This window comes from Camellia sinensis, chromosome 5 (assembly GCF_055761805.1).
Source record: "Camellia sinensis isolate YWXY chromosome 5, ASM5576180v1, whole genome shotgun sequence".
Lineage (NCBI taxonomy): Eukaryota > Viridiplantae > Streptophyta > Magnoliopsida > Ericales > Theaceae > Camellia > Camellia sinensis.
In genome coordinates this window covers 23,926,208-23,946,715 of record NC_138965.1, presented here as the reverse complement: position 1 = coordinate 23,946,715, position 20,508 = coordinate 23,926,208, and the positions used below count along the sequence as shown (strand labels likewise).

General features: G+C 39.8%; 1 protein-coding gene and 1 long non-coding RNA gene across 2 annotated transcripts; one reads left to right on the top strand and one right to left on the bottom strand.

Moving 5' to 3' along the window:
• Positions 1 to 4,013: 4,013 nt before the first annotated feature.
• LOC145790491 (uncharacterized) lies at positions 4,014 to 6,191 on the bottom strand. The gene is made up of 2 exons (XR_014329241.1): positions 4,535 to 6,191; positions 4,014 to 4,120 (listed from the first exon to the last, which is right to left on the bottom strand). It is a non-coding gene; the product is annotated as an uncharacterized LOC145790491 (long non-coding RNA).
• Positions 6,192 to 10,754: 4,563 nt separating this feature from the next.
• On the top strand, positions 10,755 to 14,985 carry LOC114287221 (putative galacturonosyltransferase-like 6). Its single transcript, XM_028230504.2, has 3 exons — positions 10,755 to 11,654; positions 12,251 to 12,628; positions 14,670 to 14,985. The coding sequence occupies exons 1-2, from the start codon at positions 10,925 to 10,927 to the stop codon at positions 12,592 to 12,594; spliced, it is 1,074 nt and encodes a 357-aa protein (XP_028086305.2). The 5' UTR covers positions 10,755 to 10,924; the 3' UTR covers positions 12,595 to 12,628; positions 14,670 to 14,985.
• Positions 14,986 to 20,508: the final 5,523 nt, after the last annotated feature.

Genomic DNA, 20,508 nt, shown 5'->3' with positions numbered 1-20,508 from the left:
GCTTTATGTGACTGTTTTTATTAACGGGGTTGAGTTCAAAAGGGCCTTTCTAGATAGTGGAGCCTCTATCAACATTATGACTCGCGCTACTCTAGAAAAAGCCGGAATCTCTGAAGAACGCATTGTGAAGCAGCCGATAGTCATCACTGGCTTCGGTGGAGAAAGGAGAGTTACTATCGGATGCGTAACAGTTGATTTAGCCGTTGGAGAAATTCGCTCGGCCACCAAGTTCCATATTATCGATTCTGAGGCAAATTATCACATCATTCTAGGGAGGACTTGGATGCATAGATACGGGGCTGTGCCATCAAGTTATCATCAGTGTGTTAAGGCTAAATGGGGAAAGAAGACGGTGACAATTCAGGCTACAGAAAGGCCTTTCGAGATCCATGAAGCTCATTATTCTGATGCCATCTACTTCACCGAACTGGCTGTCGAAGAAGTTCCCACCACCTCTAAGCCTCGAGGGGTCAAAATTCCTCGTTGGGAGGATATCAAAGATGACAAAGAGCCGATGGCAGAATCAAGTAAGCGGGCGATGTCTAGACCAGAAAGTCCGCCTATTCCTCGGAAGGTGATGAAAGTTCGAGAAGGAGGCAAGATGGTGTACTATTTATGAAGGTGCGGGGAGTCGGTTTCTTCAGTCACCGACTCCGAGTCAAAAGAAGAGCCTCCTGACAATGATATAGTAATAAAGCCTGAAGTGGCTCCAGAATGCATGCAAGATGGGCCGAAGCCTCAGCCCGAACAACTTATTGAAATAGATTTGAGTGATGGACAAGATGCACCGAGGCCGGTATTCGTAAGTTCGAGCCTTAGCCCAGAGAAGCGGGAACAGTTGTTAAAGTTGATAAGCCGATACTCAGATGTGTTTGCTTGGTCATATAAGGAAATGCCCGGACTAGATCCTGACCTAGTCTCCCACTATCTTGATGTGTTCCCAAACTCCAAGCCAATTAAGCAAGCTGCTCGAAAATATCATCCAGATCTCGAAGAGAAGATTAAGGAGGAGATTGAAAAACTTCAACAGGCTGGTTTCATCCGGCCAATACAGTACCCCACGTGGTTAGCAAACATCGTGCCAGTAAAGAAGAAGAATGGCCAAATCAGAGTATGTGTAGACTTTCGAGATTTGAACAAATCTTGCCCGAAGGATGAATTCCCTCTTCCTCACATCGACACCCTCGTAGATACTACCTCGGGACACCAGATGTTCTCATTCATGGATGGATTCAGTGGATACAATCAGATTAAGATGGCTGAAGAGGACGCAGAAAAGACTGCTTTTAGAACACCTCTCGGAAACTTCTTCTATACAGTCATGCCTTTCGGACTCAAGAATGCCGGTGCAACTTACCAAAGGGCTATGACTGCAATCTTTCATGACATGATCCATCATGAGGTGGAAGATTATGTTGATGATCTAGTGGGGAAATCCAAGAAAGAAGAAGACCATCTCCGAGACCTTGAGAAGGTATTCAAGAAGTGCCAGAAGTTCAAAATGAGAATGAATCCTCTCAAATGTGCTTTCGGGGTGACGGCCAGGAAGTTCCTCGGGTTTCTTGTACATAGGCATGGTATCGAGGCAGATGAAGACAAGGTCAAATCTATCAGAGCAATGCCTCCCCCGCATTCTTAGAAGGAGTTAAAGAAGTTCCTCGGGAAGGTGTCTTATATTCAGAGGTTTATCCCAGCACTTGCAGAGATCTCTGCCCCTTTTGGCTCATTGTTAAAAGGAGATGCCAAGTTCAAGTGGAACCAGAAACACCAAAAGGCCTTCAAGAGAATCAAGGCGGCCTTGACCTCGCCTCAGACCATGATAGCCTCGTAGCCCGGGGTCCCTCTAATGTTGTACTTAACTTCAACTCCAAAGTCCATAGGGGCATTATTGGTCCAAGATGTAGATGGAGCAGAACGCCCGGTGTATTACATCAGCCAGAAGATTCGAGGAGCAGAAGTCCGATATACTCCGATAGAGAGACATTGCTTAGCTTTGGTATTTACCGCCCAAAAGCTCAGACATTACTTCTTAGCACATCCAATTCAGATTGTTACTAGGAGTAATCCAATCCGATACCTCATCAGCAGGCCTGCTATAACCGGGAAGGTGGCAAGATGGTTGTTAGCACTGGGTGAATTTGAGATCACATGTGTAGCCCCCAAGGCGATTAAAAGCCAAGCCTTAGCTGACCTTCTTGCTCAAATTCCAAGTGGTGACTACGAATCAGTGAATGAAGAATTAAGAGGAGAGGTGCATGCAGCTATGGCTTCCGAGGAAAGCTTTTGGACATTGAGCTTTGACGGAGCAGCAGCCGGAGGAAAAGGAGGAACCGGGATAGTCCTTACAAGCAAAAGTGGGGAAAAGTTATATTTGTCTTATAAACTGGATTTCCATTATTCGAATAACGAAGTCGAGTATGAGGCTCTTATTTTAGGCTTGATAGCAGTTGAGAAGCACAGTATCAAGAAGATTCAGATCCAGGGGGACTCAAAACTGATAGTGAAGCAAGTTTCAGGAAAGTTCGTCTTAAAGGAGCCTGCCTTGGCCACATATCGAACAACAGTCCAAAGGCTTCTTGACAAATTTCAGAAGGTCGAAATAGAGCATGTGCCTCGTTCCGACAACAAGTTTTCAGACGCCCCCGCTACATTAGGGGCAAGAGTTGACATTCCAGAGGAAGAGGCAACAATTGTTATCAAGAAGAGAACAGAACCTTCAATAATACCCGAAGACAAAGACCTTCCAGAGGACTGGAGAGGAGAAGTCCTCGAACAACTCAGAAGCAAAGTTGGAAAACTGACTATGGCCAAGCTTACCCAATTCACAATTATTCAAGGTGAACTTTACTTCCGAGGGGGTACCGGATTCCTAGCCCGGTGTGTTGGCCAACAAGAAGCGAGTTTCCGACTACAACAGATCTATGAAAAGTCTTGCGGGGATGTGGACATCAGTCTGTACAGAAAGATCCAAAGGCATGGCTATGATGGTGCATGATGGCCACAACCCGAGCAGCTGGTGAAAGCTTTCCAAATGATCTTGCAACTCTAGGGGCAAATTTCAACATTCCGTGGAAGAAGTCTATCTATGACATTTACAGTTTGCATTTACTACATTGTCCAAGAAGTTCTATCTTTCTTATGTTATGAAGAAATTTATTTCCTCCATATTATGTATCTCCATTAGAAGTTATTTTCTCTACATTGTATATCTTCATTGTGTTATGTTGCTTGAAACAGTTTTCAATTTTTTGTTGCCCCTCAAAGAAGAAAGAGGAATAGTAGACTCAGTTACCAACTTGAAGGGAGTTTTCTTGACACAATAGAAGTGTACTTCCACTCGGACCTCCGAAGAGCAGCCATGGCTTCCATCAATGCAAGCTTTGAGGGTCTTTCTTGCTGAAGTAGAGTGTGTGCTCCCACTCGGACTTCTGAAGAATAGCCCTCACTTCCATCAATGCAAGCTTCGAGGGACTTTCTTATTGAAGCAGAGTGTGTGTTCCCACTTCAACTTCTGAAGAATAGCCCTTACTTCTGTCAGTTCAAGCTTCAAGGATCTTTCTTGTTGAAATAGAGTATACTCCTACTCGGACTTCTGAGGGAGAGCCTTCCGAGGGACAACTCTTGCTCTCATTTGTGCGGGTCCGAAGAACAGCCCTTGATTTCATCAATACGAGCTCCGAGGATCTTTCTTTTCAAAGTAGAGTGGACTCTTACTCGAACTCCCGAGGGATAGCCTTTGCTTCCATTAGCTGCCGAAGTAGAAGTGCACATCCACTCGGACTTCCGAGGGACAGCCTTATTTCTGCTCAAACTTCTGAAGGACAGCCTTGTTTCTGCTCGGACTTCTGAGGGAGAACCTTGTTTCTGCTCGAACGTCAGAGGGACAGCCTTGCTTCTGCTCGGACTTCTGGGAGACAATCTTTACTTCTGTTGGTGCAAGCTTGGTAGACTCGGTTATCTTCTAGAGGAATCTTTCTTGCCAAAGTAGGGTGTGTGCTACCTTCGGACGCCCGAGGGACAGTCTTGCTTTTGTTCGGACTTCCGAGGAACAGCCCTTGCTCTCATTAGTGAAGATTCTGAAGGCCTCGAGGTCGTGGATTTCACACAAAAATTTATTTTCCTGAAATAATAAAACTGACAAATGAGATGAGCAATATTGAGTTCAGAATATGATTCAAGCATTATCAGAATGGGGCAACATCAACAAATAATAATGGTCTGCTTAAGATTCTTGGAGCCACAACGATCAATCATTCGACAACAAGATTTATATACAGTATGACGGACTTATTTTCTCGGATTTCTTTTGCAACAACATTTATTTATTCTACAAATTTCAAGACGAGCAAGTCTAACAAAATTTTCAGTAACAACACCAATCCTTCATTTGCCACATTAATACCCTATCCATGTTAGATTTATCAACACAAGGTCAAGCTCCAAAATATGAATTTCAGGATTACATTTCTCATGCAAATCAAGATTCAATAAGAGTGGGGATTATCTCAAGTTCAGAAGTTTCAAAAATACTTACTCACATACTTATAGAAGCAATGAAGAGAATCATGACCAAAAGCGGCGTAGGTCGAGAATGGCGGATGAAACAGTGGGCGAGAAAGGAGATAGGCAAACTGACGCCGCGTTGAGTCAGCGATGTGGTCCACATTGATTAATCACGGCCGAATCCAGTGAGTATGCAAAAACCGAGATTCAAACTCCGAAAAAATAGCGCCGGGCTGTGAGACTAACGAGCTGGATGGTGTTAGGCAAAACCACACATCGCGTTGAGTGGGCGACGTGTGGTTCGCGTTGAACAGCTGTGAGACTAACGAGCTGGATGGCGTTAGGCAAAACCACACATCGCGTTGAGTGGGCGACGTGTGGTTCGCGTTGAACAACCGAAGACGAAGGCAAAGCACTGGAACAACTAGGCAGACCGACACCACGTTGAATCGGTGGTATGGTCGGCGTTGGCAGATCACGGCTAACAGTGATGGATTTCAGTGGGCGAGAAGGCATATCGACAGACCGACGCCACGTTGAGTGGGCGGCGTGGTCATCACTGGTCAGTTGCGGTTGGGCACGAGACAGACAAGCCGCATGAGTTGAGGTGGTCATGCACAGAGCAGCGCCGTGGTGGGTTCGCGCAGAAGCCGACGGTGGCGCTCGAAGGGTTCAACATCAGACCTGTATGTATGTCATAATTATTGTCAAAATTATCGGCACAGATTCAAGACAACAAAGCTAGATTTCTTCAATAAAATTAGCAAGGATTCAACATTGATTATTCCAATATTCACACAAAAAAAAAATCAAGATCTCTTCATCAAGATGTGTAACAGCAGAAATTTATGGGTTACATTATTCAAAAATTTATAAATCAGAGTTTATACAAATAAGAAGTTCAAAAATGGATTTCACAAAAATGTTTGCTCACGGATCAAAAATCATAAGAAGAAGAGTATGTTTGAAATCAGAGAAATCAAGAGTGAGAGGGATTTGAGTTTTCTCATAGATTGGATGTATGAGACAAAACTTAGCCATAGCCTGAAGAAATAAAGAACGAGATTGGTAGAGCCAACGTCGGGGACAGCCAAGACAGGTTGACAGCAGCGTGAGCACTGATATTTCGAGAGCCAAATCAGTCAAAGGAATTTCAGGCGGCTGGACCGACCAGCGACGCGTTGAGAGTGCGTCATGGTCAGCGCCAACAGTGACTCTCACGAAGGCCGGCGGTGGTGGCTTGTGTGGTCTTCGATGATTGTAACAGTGGGCAGTGAACAAACAGCAGCAGTCACGGTATTGCAGCAGCAGAACCATCTTGAGGAAGAAAGGAGCTGGGTCTGTGCTGGAATGAAGCCTTCTTGGCGTTGCTGCAAGCTGGTGCTGGTGCTGGCCTGCCGTGACAGTAGCTGGGTCTTCGGCGGCGTTGATGGAAGCTGTGATGGAGGTCTGTGTGAATGGAAGCAGTGTAGTTTGTTGAAGAAGACGAGCACGTCGGTGGCCTTTAGCAGTCCAGAATGAAGTCTTCTTGGAGAGGAAGAAAGGAGCTGGGTTTGTGCCTGTTGAAGAAGACGAATTGGGTCTGTGCCTGTGGCGGCTGCGCAAGAAAAAGATAAAGTGTATAGAATAGGGTTTTCGAGCCTTTCTTTAATTAAAAAAAAAAAAAAAAGGGAGCATTATCTTTGAATATTCCATTAGTATATTCTAATAATGTATATATAGGTAATTGATCTGCTGTGTGCCAAACAACGAAAAAAAAAATGCTTCTTTATTCTTTGGTTAAAAAATATATACATCTATATTTTCTCAAAAAAAAAAAAAAAAAAAAAGAGTACAAAAAAATAAAATTTTTGCTTGTCAATTTTTTCTGTAAATTGAAGTGCGTCATCAACTTTATCCATAGACTCTGTCGTGACAAAATGTTTTTTTTGGGGGGAACGTGATGCGAAACAGGGTCGAAGAAATGACAGTATGCATGTCTGAGAAATTTAAAATTTCTCATACACGCAAGGGGCAAATGTAAGAGGGGCTAATTTGAGCCCATTAAATTAATTAGGCCCAATAGTCCAAGATTGATGGGCCCGAATTTATCACCATCAAACGGGCTAAATGGCTCTAAGCCTCGAAAGGGTTCGGATCCACGAACCTAGAGACTTACTCGGGCCCGGACTCGAAAGGGTATTAAGCAAGCCTAGAGATCCGAGGCACTCGGACTCGAAAGGGTTCGGATCCACGAACCTAGAGGTCCGAAATACTTGGCTTCGAACGGATTCAAACGCAATCTAGAAGTCGCTCCGTTAATGAGTCCTAGAACACTTGCGGGCTCGGAGCTTTCCGGGATCTACGCACCAGAACCATGGGCGTAATGGAGTTCGAATAAAGGACCCGATCCCGAGGACGGTGAGTGGAGATAAATTCACTCTTCGGTTAAACTAGCCTATACCCGGGTCGAGGTGGCACGACCTCGGGGGGTCCATGAGACTCGGCAATATTTTGCGGCAGGACGTCCTCTGGGACTACCCCTAACCCTTTGGGATGATTGGGGATCATTGGTTAGGTGTGGCTAAGAAGAAGGGTTCGCCGAGGGATTGATCTCCTCTTCGGGGTTTTCTCATCCTCGGAGAAGTCACCTCCTCGGAGAAGTCACCTCCTCGGACAAGGTGGTTAGAGAGAATATCCCCCATGTGCCTTGCACATGGGCTCCATCCTACATCATGAGGTGCCTATAAATAGCACCCACCCATAACTTTACAAGGGATGGATTTTGGAGATTTTTGAACTCTTGGGAAAGAACTAATTTCCCTTCTCCATTATCAACCTTGAGAGTGAAAGTGGGAGATCCATGGGAGAGCCTTGCCATTATTCTATTCTCTAGCCATTTTGCCTTCTTCTTCACCCAATCTCTTATCTCCATCATCTCCTTTGTTGTTGTGTTCCTAAGTTGAGATTATTGAAGAATCTAAGTCTCTCATCATATTCTAGAGAATTCGAAATTGTTCTTCAAGGATCTTCGAAGATTTTCGAATTTTCCAACTTTTTTTCTTGAACCCTCTCCTACAGAGTGGAACCTTTAGATTAAAATGCTCTCATTGAAATAATTTCGTGTCAAGTAATCTAACCCAATTCTACACGCAAATCAAACATAGTTTTAAAAAATAGCACTTTCATCTTCATCATTGCACCTAGCTAGCTAAATGGTACATCACCTGAAAAAAATCATTTTCAAAAGCTGGCATATAATTTCCAATATTGTAACTTTGATATCAATTGTGATGGGTAAAGAATATATTTCGTATCATTCTTATTGACTTGTGTTATGGTAGTGAATGCTCTTTCTCTCTCTCTCTCTCTCTCTCCTGCTGTTGATGAGAAATTGACCTGTAATCTTTTACTTTTTGATCATTAAAAGCATATTATTCTTGAAGTTTGTTTGGCAGAGTAAACTCTTAACTTGATTGATGATTTTTATTTATTTATTATTTTTTTAAAAGGCAATGTGATCTTTATTGTAGACTTGCTAACCCCATGCGCCCACAATGGCATGTAAGCAACAGCCTGTTCTACGTGGGGAAGGAGTGCATTAATACTCCGACTATATTTGATCGAAGGATTTGATAAGAAAAATAAAAATAAAAATAAAAAATAAAATATAATTCTACTTTTTGTTTAGTTATCATAGAGAGCATAGAAAAAAAAAAGACAGTGAGAGGAAAATCAAATTTCACTTTTTGTTGTTTGGGTTCAGTAATGTTAGATTCTTTTTTTTCTTTCTCTATTTACTAACTCAACCAAACATAGCTTTTCAATTCGAATCTTATCAATTCTTTCCCTTTTTCTTTCTATTTCTTTTTCCCTTTCCATTTCTCCCATCAAATCTTTTAACTAAACACAACCTTAAGCATGTAGTTTTTTATTTTTTGATTTTTTGTTCTGTAATTGATAGGAAGGGAAATGAGGTATGAAAAATTGAACTCCAAGCAATAAGATGAGAAATACCCAATTAAATTACTCTCTCTACTTTTTTACACATTTCTTTTATAAAAAATTAAAAAGTCAACTAAAATAGTCACTATCCAAACAAGCTCTAATATCATATCTGATACGTCTGTCAACTAAATCAAATTCCTGTAGTTGAATAAGCATTGTTTAACATAAAATTATCTACGAAAAAACCATGCATTAGAGTCCATTTGATTATAATGGGAAAAAAAAAATGATGGGAAGTCAACTTGTTAGAAAGTGAAGTAAAAAATAATTTATTATCATTTTTTTTTAACAATTGGCTATTTTTATGATAATTTTTTTTTAACAAGATATTGAAAGTCAATTTATCTTGTTGATATGTAAAATACAAGAAAGTTTTCTTACATTTGTCGCCACTCTCATACTCCAAAAAAGCACGGGAAAAGTTTTGTTTTTGTTTTTGCTTTTCATTCTTTTCACCAAAGATGGATTAATCATTAAACTATTTAGCTCATTGCTTAAAGCCTACTAAGAAAACTTTATGAAATCTATGAGATGGCATACCCTACTTTTGACAATAAAAAATGTTACATTTAGTTAGGACAATACCTCAAAAAACCAATCACAAATAATATTGTAGAAATCTTAAATCAGTGAAAAATTTATTTAAATGAGGTGTAGTAATATTTTTCTATGTGGCAAACTTGCACTAAAAAGATTATAACATGTCCCATTAATATGTAGGTGTCCTAATAACATTTGCCACATGCTTGAAGACTCACACTACAATTTATTTAGTTTTTAAAGCATAAACTCTTCTTTGACTTCTATGGCTGCTTATTTGGTTGGAGTTGGTTTGTCATGTGCAAAATGGCATCATTTGGAGGCCTACCATCAATTTTAATTTATTTTAATTTTATGACTAGAAACCTCTTGAAAGCAAAGTATTTTTAGGTCTATTCCTACAAAAATAAATTCAAGATATTTGTAATTACCTGTAAATAAGAGATATTGATTAAGCTCAAAAGACATAAGTGAGAGCTAAATCCAACACATCTGAGTTTGTTATCTTAGAATTCACTTTCCTTAACCTTTGAATCTTTGTGTAAATATTATTTTACATTATTTAAAAATACTGGAGTTTGTAATTCTTACATGAATCTAGACCAAATGTAGTAAACTAAGATCGGAAAATTTTGGTAGAAAGAGATACAAAATTTTCAAATTAAATGATTATATATATATTGATGATATAGTTACGATACAACGGGTTCTAGAGGGAATGGGTCGGACTGGTCTACGTTTCTCCAACCGATATCTGAATGGCCAAGCCCACCTGAGAACCTGCACAGGGGTTCAACGGGGAACGGGGAGTCCCCCAGCGAACCCTCCAACGAGCAAGTTAGAGAGAGAGGAGTAGAATGTAGAGATAGGAATGGGAGATAGAAAACTTAACACTGATGATACAGTTACGATACAACGGGTTCTAGAGGAAATGGGTCGGACTGGTCCACGCTTCTCCAACCAATATCTGAATGGCCAAGCCCACCTGAGAACCTGCACAGGAGTTCAACGGGGAACGGGGAGTCACCCAACGAACCCTCCGACGAGCAAGTTAGAAAGAGAGGAGTAAAATGTAGAGATAGGAATGGGAGATAGAAAACTTAACTTTCTTCTTGTCTTCAACGTCTGCTTATATCCTTTGGTAATCATTTCGCCATCCCTTCTGACCTGTCACCTTGGCCGAAAGTCTATGCTGTAACTTACCTTGTTCAGGGTGAGGGGGTGCTGTTCTGGCGGAGAGGTGTTGTCGTAATAAATGCTGTGATGGGTTGCATTAATGGCGATGTACAGTGGCAATAACTTTGCAGATCTTTGTTGCTGATGTGGCTTGTCGTTTACCTGCCACTTGTCTGAATATCATTGGTTCTTTGTGCCATATTGGCTTCTAGCTGTTCAGGATCTCATCAGTTGGGTTATGTGTTGGGCTCTAAGTAATGGGCTTGGATTATTCATAGTGGGCTATGACCTTTGTAGGCCTAACCACGTCATATATTATAACAAAAAATCCCTAACTACACTTTTAATGAGGTTTAAAGTAAAAGTCTTTATATATGCAACTACATATCATAAATAGTTAGTTCTTCATAATATTTCCACCAAGAAAAAAAGGGAGCAATGCAATTTGTTATGTCACATACTTGTATGATTAAAAAAAAAAAAAAAATAAACCCACAAAACCCATAGTCTATAATAATTGAGCTGCATATATATTTGTTTATCTTTTAGTTTGGGGGTTAGACTCTCCATCCACACCCTCCGTAATACCCCCCATCAACAATGCATCCCAATGCAAAGCCAAACATTGCAATCACAATGGAGATTTTGCTAGTTATATAAATCTCAAATTGGTTGTCCAAACCTATCAAGATCAAAAAAACCAAAAGGAAAACACACCATGCCTTCTTCAGTCTTCAAACTCTCAAGCTTCCTCGTGGCATCAATGGCGATCATCTTTCTCTTCCCATCTCTACATTCATTTCCACCAGCGGAAGCAATAAGATCATCATCACTTCTCTTGATCACCCACAATTCAATTCACCAATTCTCATACAAAAAATCAACAAGAGCATTCAAGAATAATGCAATCCAATGTGAGTCTCATCAAACTTCTTCGATACACATTGCTATGACTCTTGATGTTGCATATCTCCGTGGCACCATCGCAGCCGTCCATTCCATTCTCCACCACTCTCTATGTCCTAAAAACATCTTTTTCCATTTCATCGTTGACTCTGACTCTAACACTGACACGGATCTTTATCAATCTCTCCTAAAATCAATCTTTCCATCATTGACATTCAAAATTTACATTTTTGACCCCAAGATTATGAGGCATAGAATTTCATCTTCAGTGAGGCAACCACTAGAACAACCATTGAATTATGCGAGAAACTACTTGGCTCATCTTCTTGAGCCTAGTGTCCAAAAAGTTATATACTTGGATTCTGATTTGGTGGTGGTTGATGATATATCAAAGCTATGGATGACAAATCTTGATACAAGAGCGATCGGAGTGCCTGAATACTGCCACACAAACTTTACTAAATACTTCACCACCAATTTTTGGTCGGAGAACCGATTTTCAAAGACATTCAATGGCCGGAAACCATGTTACTTCAATACAGGTGCATTGGTGATTGTCTATTCAATTTTTCACTTTAAAAATATAGTTAAATTACACATGTAGAAACTGGTCACAGATGCAGACACATAACCACTGGCGGCTCCACATATATTATTGTGTAAGGGTGGGATTGAATTGATCTTAAAAAAAATTTAAAAAATATTAAAAATATATATTTAGATCAATTGAAATCACTTTTATAAAGATTGACCTCACTGCAATTTGTTTAGAGTTTTTAGACTACAGGTATGACCTCATTACAATCTGTAATTGAGTGACTTTGTTGAGTATTGAAGACTATTGGTGTGATTATTTTTTTTCAATGCTTGCGTACTTTTATACTATATGTTAATATATATAAATATGCTTCTGATCTATTAGTGAAATTTAAATTACTTTTATCAAATTATTCAATATAAATGATAAAAATTGACAAGTGACATTGAAATTATAATGTTGTGTCGGCTCCAGGAATGTGGGATCCACATGTCTATAGTGTAAGGTCTACAATTTCAGTTTGTGACCGCTTTCTTTTACTTAATGTTTTGAAGGAACTTTATCAGCTAAATTAGAATTAAAATTAAAATTAAAATTCAGGGGTGATGATAATTGATCTGGTGAAATGGAGGCAAAATGGGTACACAAAAAAGATTGAAAGGTGGATGGAAATTCAGAGGGATCATAGGATCTATGAGCTTGGATCACTTCCACCATTTTTGCTGGTTTTCGCCGGACACGTGGCACCAGTGGAGCACAGGTGGAATCAACATGGGCTTGGAGGAGACAATGCAAATGGTAGTTGCAGAGATATGCACCCTGGTCCAACTAGCCTACTTCACTGGAGTGGCGGTGGCAAGCCTTGGCTTCGGCTAGACTCGAACCGACCGTGCCCCCTCGACTGGGTTTGGGCTCAGTATGACTTGTACAAACATTCATTGTGATCGGAGGTGGTTGTCGGCGGTGTGTTTCTTAACGGTTAGTTTTGCTTCTCTTTTAAATTCAAATTTATTGTTCATTAATGCATTTGTTTTGGATTTCTTCCCCAATGAGATTATAGATGCATTACTTGTACCATCTATTCACAATGGGATTAAGAACTCGAATATGAGTTTAAGAGAATGGCACGTTGCATATCTTAAATAATAATAATAATAAAAGAAAGTCAAGAGGGATATACTTGGATTGAAATCATGAAGCAGGTTAGAATATTAACCTGAAGAATTTATTGTTTGTACATTTTGATTGATTTGGCAGAATGTTTAAACAAAACCAAAAAAAAAAAAATACCAAATTCAAAGAATAAAATCACATTTGATAGAGTTTGAATCCGGGTAATTTAGAAATTCTAAATTTGGATGAGTTTATAAAAATTGGAAATATGGGTGAAAATTGCCTAAATTAATATATCATATAAACAAATAGTTTTTTTATTTGATTAAAAATTTTAGTTAAAATGAATTCATTTTGTTCTGCCTTTGGGTCTAGGAGTCTTTTTCTTTTCTTTTTTAATTTACCTATTTGTGAACTACCTTTTGTATCACATTTCCCACTATTCTCTTTGTATTTATTATTGTGAGGCATTTAGGCTATATATTATTTATGCAGTAAAACATATTTTATTTTCTGGAAGTACATGTATATGAATTAAGTACTCATTATACAAATTTGAATTGTTAAAAGCATGTCAAATTTCATAGTGTCCATTAGCAAACTTTACTTTGACGTGTTATAAATTTGATTAAAATCTGTGTTTATAATGCACCATGAAATCACCACTACAACAAAAAGCAGTTTTGGCGACCAAAAATGTAAATTTCGTCGCTGAAAGTAGGACAATTGGCGACTAAAATTGAATTAGTAGCCAAAAGTGAAGACTTTTGGTGACCAAAATTGAATTATTAGCCAAAAGTGAAGACTTTTGGCGACCAAAATTGAATTATTAGCCAAAAGTGAAGACTTTTAGCGACTAAAACAGTTTAGTAGCCAAATGTGTACTTATTGGCGACTAAAAATCAGATTAGTCGCTGATTGCATGGGTTTTAGTGACGAAAACAATTTTAGTAGCCAAAGGTGAAGGTTTTTGGCGACTAAAAAAGATTAGTAGCCAAAAGTATAGGCTTTGGCGACTAAAAAATGGTTTGGTCGCCGATTGTAGGTGTTTTACCGACAAAAAAAATGTTGTAGCCAAATGTAAAGGTTTTTGCCTACTAAAAAATTTTTAGTAGCTAAAAGTGGACAATTGGCGACTAAAATTGAGTTTAGTCAGCAAAAGTGGCGGTTTTGGCGACTAAAAATCAGTTTAGTCGCCGAAAGTGGTTATTTTTAAATGGAAATTAATTTTTTTAGCAACTAAATTATTGGTAGTAGCCAAAACTAAGGTTTTTGGCGACTAAAAAAAACTTTAGTCGCCAAAAGTGGCTCTCTTTTTTTTTAATAATTAATTTATTTTTTACATAAATTAATATTGAATAAAAATAATTATATTTATATATATAGTTTTAAATTAATACGGGTCAATATACTATATAAATAATATATATTGCATATATATTCATGTGATCTTGTGGTGGCATAGTGGAGGGAGTGTGTTAGTAAATGTGTACAAAGTAGAAGGTCCGTGGTTCGAATTTCAGAAAAAGCAAAAAAGTTGATAATTTAATGTCTTTATATTTTAGAATTTGAAACATAATACTGGTAATTTAATTCGAAAATTGAAATTCAAAGTTCAGCAATTAAAAATTCAATTTGTTTCTTCCGCATGTCGAGGTTTCAATATGACAATTAATTGATTTTTAAAGATATAATTTTGTTTTGTCTACTTGTATATTTATAATTTAAACAAAATGCGATATCTGAAACATATAATGGTCTTGCTTATAGTAAAGTTTATGAGATGTCGTAAATAGGCAACTTTACTTTCATTACTATGTGAAAATATTGATTCTTGCTGATTCGATTTTATATGATTCAAAATATTGGATAATTAATTCAAATGCAACATTCTCTTTTTGTACAGGTTCAAAGTTCAAGCACATGGTGTTCTCAAACAGTTTACTCAAAGCATTTCAGATGAAGAAAATTTTCATTTTATAGGGCCGAGCATTTTTCTTAGGGCGAGATCCAATCTCTTGGTCCCTCTAGAAAGGAAAAATAATTTCACACACAAAAAAAAAAAAATGGAAAGTAGAATAAAAGGAAACCAACCCCCATTGAATAAGTTGCAATCAAGAAGAAATAAAAAAAATAAAGTTGGAAAAGGAAGATCGTGTTGGTGTTGAAGACAGTCACTCTATTTGATTTTGACTTTTTAAATATAATTTTTAAATTTTTCACATATTTGTGTTCTAAGACCATCTTCAACGTTGCATCAGACTCAGCAATTTAAATTTGATAAAAAAAAGCCACATTTTTCCTCTCCAATGATTTCACCAAACTGATATCAAACTGAGAATAAAGCAAAAATTTCATCAAACTAAAAATACGTGTAAGGTTTCACCATTTTACTGTGCAGGAACATTGGAGATGGGGCCACCGGTCGACCAGCTCCTTTCAAATAAGTAGGTTCAAACAGGGTCCAAAAGGTTCAAACAGGTTAAGAAAAAAAAAATTCTTCACCTTACCGGTCGACCGGCCGGTCGTCCCACCGATTGTCCCCAGCCAGTATTATTTTGATGCAACCGTTGGAGGAAGTAATACCAAATTGAGAAAATCACCCTTTTTTTATCAGATTTGATGAAAAAAAAGGTTCACCGTTGGAGATGCTCTAAGTGAACTTTTTTTAATATTTTAGTTAAATTTATTTACTTTTTAATGCACCTAATTTAAATATATTTAAAAAGTAAAATATTTATAAAAAAATATTTTTAAAAAGTCACTAAGGCCAAGTTTGGCATCTACTAAATAATACAAAAAGTCAAAAAGTCATTATCCTATTTAAGTCACATCATCTTATTTAAATCACATCATCTCTCTAACACATCACATCAAACCCAACCCAAACCTAACCCATATAAGCCAATAAGTCAAAAAGTGCACTTTTTTAGAACATCTCAAACCAACCCTAAATACAAAAAAATACAATTCAAGACATCATATTTTTTGTATTATTAAATTTTTTAAAGAAAATATTTTACTTTTTAGATGTATTTATGTTAAAAAAATAAATCGACTAAAATATATTAAAAAAAAGTTCAATAAAGATAACAAAACACAAAAAATAAAAAACTCAAAATCTGTATTTGAAAACTCAAAGCCAAGCTTAGTGAACAGGCTAAATGTGAAATGGGTTGGGTCTAAGCCTTGGGCCAGCCCAATCCACTGAAGTCCGAATCCAAAGGGGCTGGATGAGTATATAGGCAAACCAATTGAGCCCAACTTCATGATCAACAGTCCACCTAAGTCCTTAAGCACTTGGGCCCAACCCGTAGTGGAAAGGCTAGTCCAGCCGTAGTGCTGGGTTGGACCGAGCTGCAAAACTGAACCTTTGGGCCGAACAGAAAATAGGCCAAGCTCGTACGAAGATATCCAAATAGGATCAGCCCATCTCCACGAATGATCCTGTAAAAGGCCGAGACAAGACATAATGATGCCGAGCTGAGGCGCATCGGTACTGAGCTGAGGAAACCTCGCAGGGAAACGTGGAAGTTGTGAATGTGTGCATGTGCAAGTTGCCACCTCAGCTGGTCCCCTACACCTAGAATCACGGAAGTTGTTGAACCAAAGGAATGTAGTTTGTTATCAGCATGACTACAATGAGTATATGCGTTCAATGACAACTACCAGGTGGTCCCTCACCCTGATTAATGCTAAAAGGACACCTGGCAACATCCAAGCTCCATGAACCCACCTTGAGAAGCAAGCAAGGAACACTATATGTACAACATGAGCTTTACATGGAAGGTAACTGAACAATTCCAAGTAAAACTACAACTCTCTTTACACTTCTTCTCCGATCGTTAATTCCCACATCGGAGGGGTTATTCGGCCAACCTCAGCCGGGCAGCTCTAACGGTGCTTCCTGTGGCAGGAACCTCAGTCCCTGGATAGTCTAACCGAATGCAGGGCCCCAATCCACTTTCATCTAGTGCGGAATCCGAGACGCACAATTGGTGCGGTGAACGTGGACCACTTCATCTCTGAGCTCTGCACTCAGTTCCGGCGATGGGGATTGAGGACATTCCACCTTCGACACATACTCCACAGACGGAGAAGACGAAGGACAAAGGTTTGGCACTCCCAACAGTCCCGGAGGAACAAACTAGAAACAATAATCGAACCCCTGAATCCGTCGAGCATCGATTACCCTTCGCTGGCGGTTCTTCTCATCACTTTCTTTTGGAAAAGGATTATAGAGATCGAATCATAGACTCCATGGGGATGCAGATACAGGAGTTGAAAGCCCAACTTAAGAGGGTATTGGGCGATCTGACGGAAAAGAAGACGGAAGTGGAGCCCTCTCGTTTGCGACGGAGGAGCTCATCCAGAGAACCACCAGTGAAGAAGTTCCCCAGGAATGAGTCTGGGCAACAAAGCCAGCCTATCCCGGTACAGAGTGAGGCAGCAAGCAGTCACACTCGTGGGTCACGCCGGAGAAGGGCCAAGAAGCAGAAGACAGTTAGCCAACAAACTGAATACCCTCCTCAAGACCTTCGTACTTGGTTGATTGGCAATAGGCAGAACGAACAACATCGGGATCACCTAGACCGTACCGTTCACCAGAGAGAACACCGAGCGTTGGACAGGCACGTCTCTTCGCCATTCTCCCCAGAGATTGAGACCATGAGACCTCCAAAGAAATTCACCCCACCAAAGTTTACTTCATACGACGGGAAGTCGGACCTGCTGACACATATTAGCCATTATAGACAGATGATGTCCCTATGGAACCGAGATGAGGCACTGATGTGTAAAGTCTTCCCATCTAGCTTGGGAGAAACAGGACTTCGATGGTTCGATCGTCTCCCTGCTGGATCGATCCATGGCTGGAAGCAGCTCTCCGAAGAGTTCCTAGCCAGGTTCATCTAAAACACTAAGATCCCAAAGGAGTCGGAAACGCTGCGCAATTATGCTAGGAGGTACTGGAAAGAGTACAATGACCTGGAGGAAAATGTGTGCAGCGAATAGATGGCCGTTATGTCCTTCAAACATGGTCTGCGCTCGGAAAGTAAGCTGAGACAATCACTTACCAAGCACCGGCAACAACTTTGAAAAATTTGCGTGTCAGGATTGAGCAATACGCTCGCCTCGAGGACGATCAGATCCCTATCGAGGAAGCATCAGCAGAACAAACAGCTCGGCACAAAAGACGCCAGATCGAGGAGAACACCTGTAGATGTCCCCGAACATCCCAGGAAAGATCCCGTTTTGTTCATTGGGGCTCACTACAATTCGGACTCAAATTGTCACGATTCCTAATCTGATCTTGCAAAGTGCAATGCAAGATTGATAAATCACCAAATAGTCCAAATCCGACAAATCGTTTTTGGAAAACAGATTTTTTAGAAAGAAGTGCCAAACATGGACTCCTTTGCCAGATACAGAGTCGCCACCTAAATATTTATTTTGGGAGAATTTAGGAAACCCTAACTCGTTGCCTAAGGCCACGTGTCCGTCATCACCAAAGTTACCTCAGCTCGGGAACTTGGGTACGATTGGGGAAGGTCAGCTATGAGCACCCCCGCTCGCCCGATCAAAGATCGGCCTCTACTAACTATGATATCGATTTTTTGAAAATATTATATGCTCTTATTCCGGTTTATTAGCCTAGAATTACTATGTGATGCGCACAGCATACAAGTATAGACTGGATTACCTAAGTTGGAACAAAGCATCGTATATCCGTTTGTTTTAAAAAATAGATTGAAGTTTGCTACTCGTAAGTAGGCTAAAATACGGGTTTCGACGAATTATTCTAACTCAAGCAACCCAACCTTCACCCACAGGCATTCAGGTAGTTATATCACATAAGGGCATAGCCTCATGGTAAGCATGCTATCATGGTAGTCACTCACACACATGCAAGGATGCTAAAGCATAAAAGCTTACCGAGTACTCCAAGCCAAAAGAGAAACTAATTAGAAATCATGCATGAATCCTAACTATGCTGAGATGCCTAATGCAACACATGCAAAAATGCAACTTAAGATAGGCTCGGCTACTCTAAGATGGCATATAAGATGCAACAGATAACATGTATTTAATTTAGAATTGAAATACAATGCAGTTAGCATGATGTGCCGAGCCCGGTGCATGCAAGACAGATAAATGAATGCAAACATGTGAGCATAAGTATGCTAATTGAAACATGCCCTAAACTAACCATCATAAGCTAGTAAATAAAAGGGAGAAAGAAGTGGGGGTTGGAAGACATGCATCACACACACGCACGCTTATTACAGAATTTGCCCTCTCTCGGAGGGACTGAATGAATAATACAAATTAATCAACTAACAAGCTAATTAATTAATTACAAAACCACCTAACTAATTGACAAATTAATTAAGCTACTGAAAGTAGTAAAATAGCCTCAGGAAGAGGGATGAATGTGTGCATGCTCGGCTCCACTAAGAAATCCATCGCTATGCCACAGTTGCCTCTGTTTGTACTGCTTTATGACTTTGAAAATTGCATGAGTCCCAAGGTCGGTTCTGGAACACTCCCTGAACACTATGGGAGGTCACCGGCTAAGAGGAATGGTCACCGGCCATGGAAAAGTGGTCATCGACCAGTTGTGAGGCTCTCGACCAATAATGGATAGCCGGCTGGCACTGAAGATGGCCGACCGGCCATCTCTTCCTACAGAATTCTATTTGACAACAGCAGAGGGAAAACAGAGCATGGCAATGCATTTTCAAAGCAATGTATGCACAACCACCCTTCCTATCATGTTTAAGACTCAAGGGAGTATGGTACTCGACTCTCACGCCACCAATCACGCATTTCCATGCATGATGACTAAAGAGTCAAGTGTGCAATTCAATATGGAATGAAATGTACAAAACACATAAAAGGCTCCAACCTCTATCATGATTGATCAAGAGGCAAGGGATGCATGCTCAATGCTATGCAACCTAAGCATGTAAACAAACTAATGCAAAATGAGTATGCTAGCAAGCAATATGCAATATGCATACAACCTAAATATGCAAACATATAACCTAGCATACACAATGCTATGGACTATATGGCACACACAATGCTATATGAACTATGGCATGCTCAATGCAACTAACCACCTAGCATACACAATGCAAGGAGTGACATGGCATACACAATGCTAACAACATAACATGCACAACACATTGTAACATGGCATACAAGAACAACTCTCAATAGCACTTAAAGCATGGAAAACATGGGAGTATGGCACAAGTATAAGCTCTGAAATATCATACCCAGTGATGCCAAAATATGCAAACACCTCAATATAAGCATGCAATAGGCTTCAAAACTCAAGACTAGGCATGGCTATTACACTACAAGCATACATGGCAAGTACCATTCGACCATGGGACATAAAAATAGAGCTAAGGCAGTCCAAAACATGCACAAAATAAGTTTAAGGCATGGCCAAAATATGCTAGAATAGAGGGCCAAAATAAGAAAATGCCTCCGACCCCTAGTCGGGGTACTGGGGGACATGCGTGTAGGGCCCTGATTGGGCGGAAAAAAAATTGTTTTTTTTTTTTCAGCCAATGAGGCCGCGCCACATCACTGGGGGTTTGTAGCATTGTTCGCCAAAATAACATGCAATGTAAGCTAGTAAGCATGGTTTACACTACAAGCATATGGAGCATATGAGAGACCACCAAACCTGCCAAAAACAGATTCGTGGCATGCCAAAATATGACCAAATA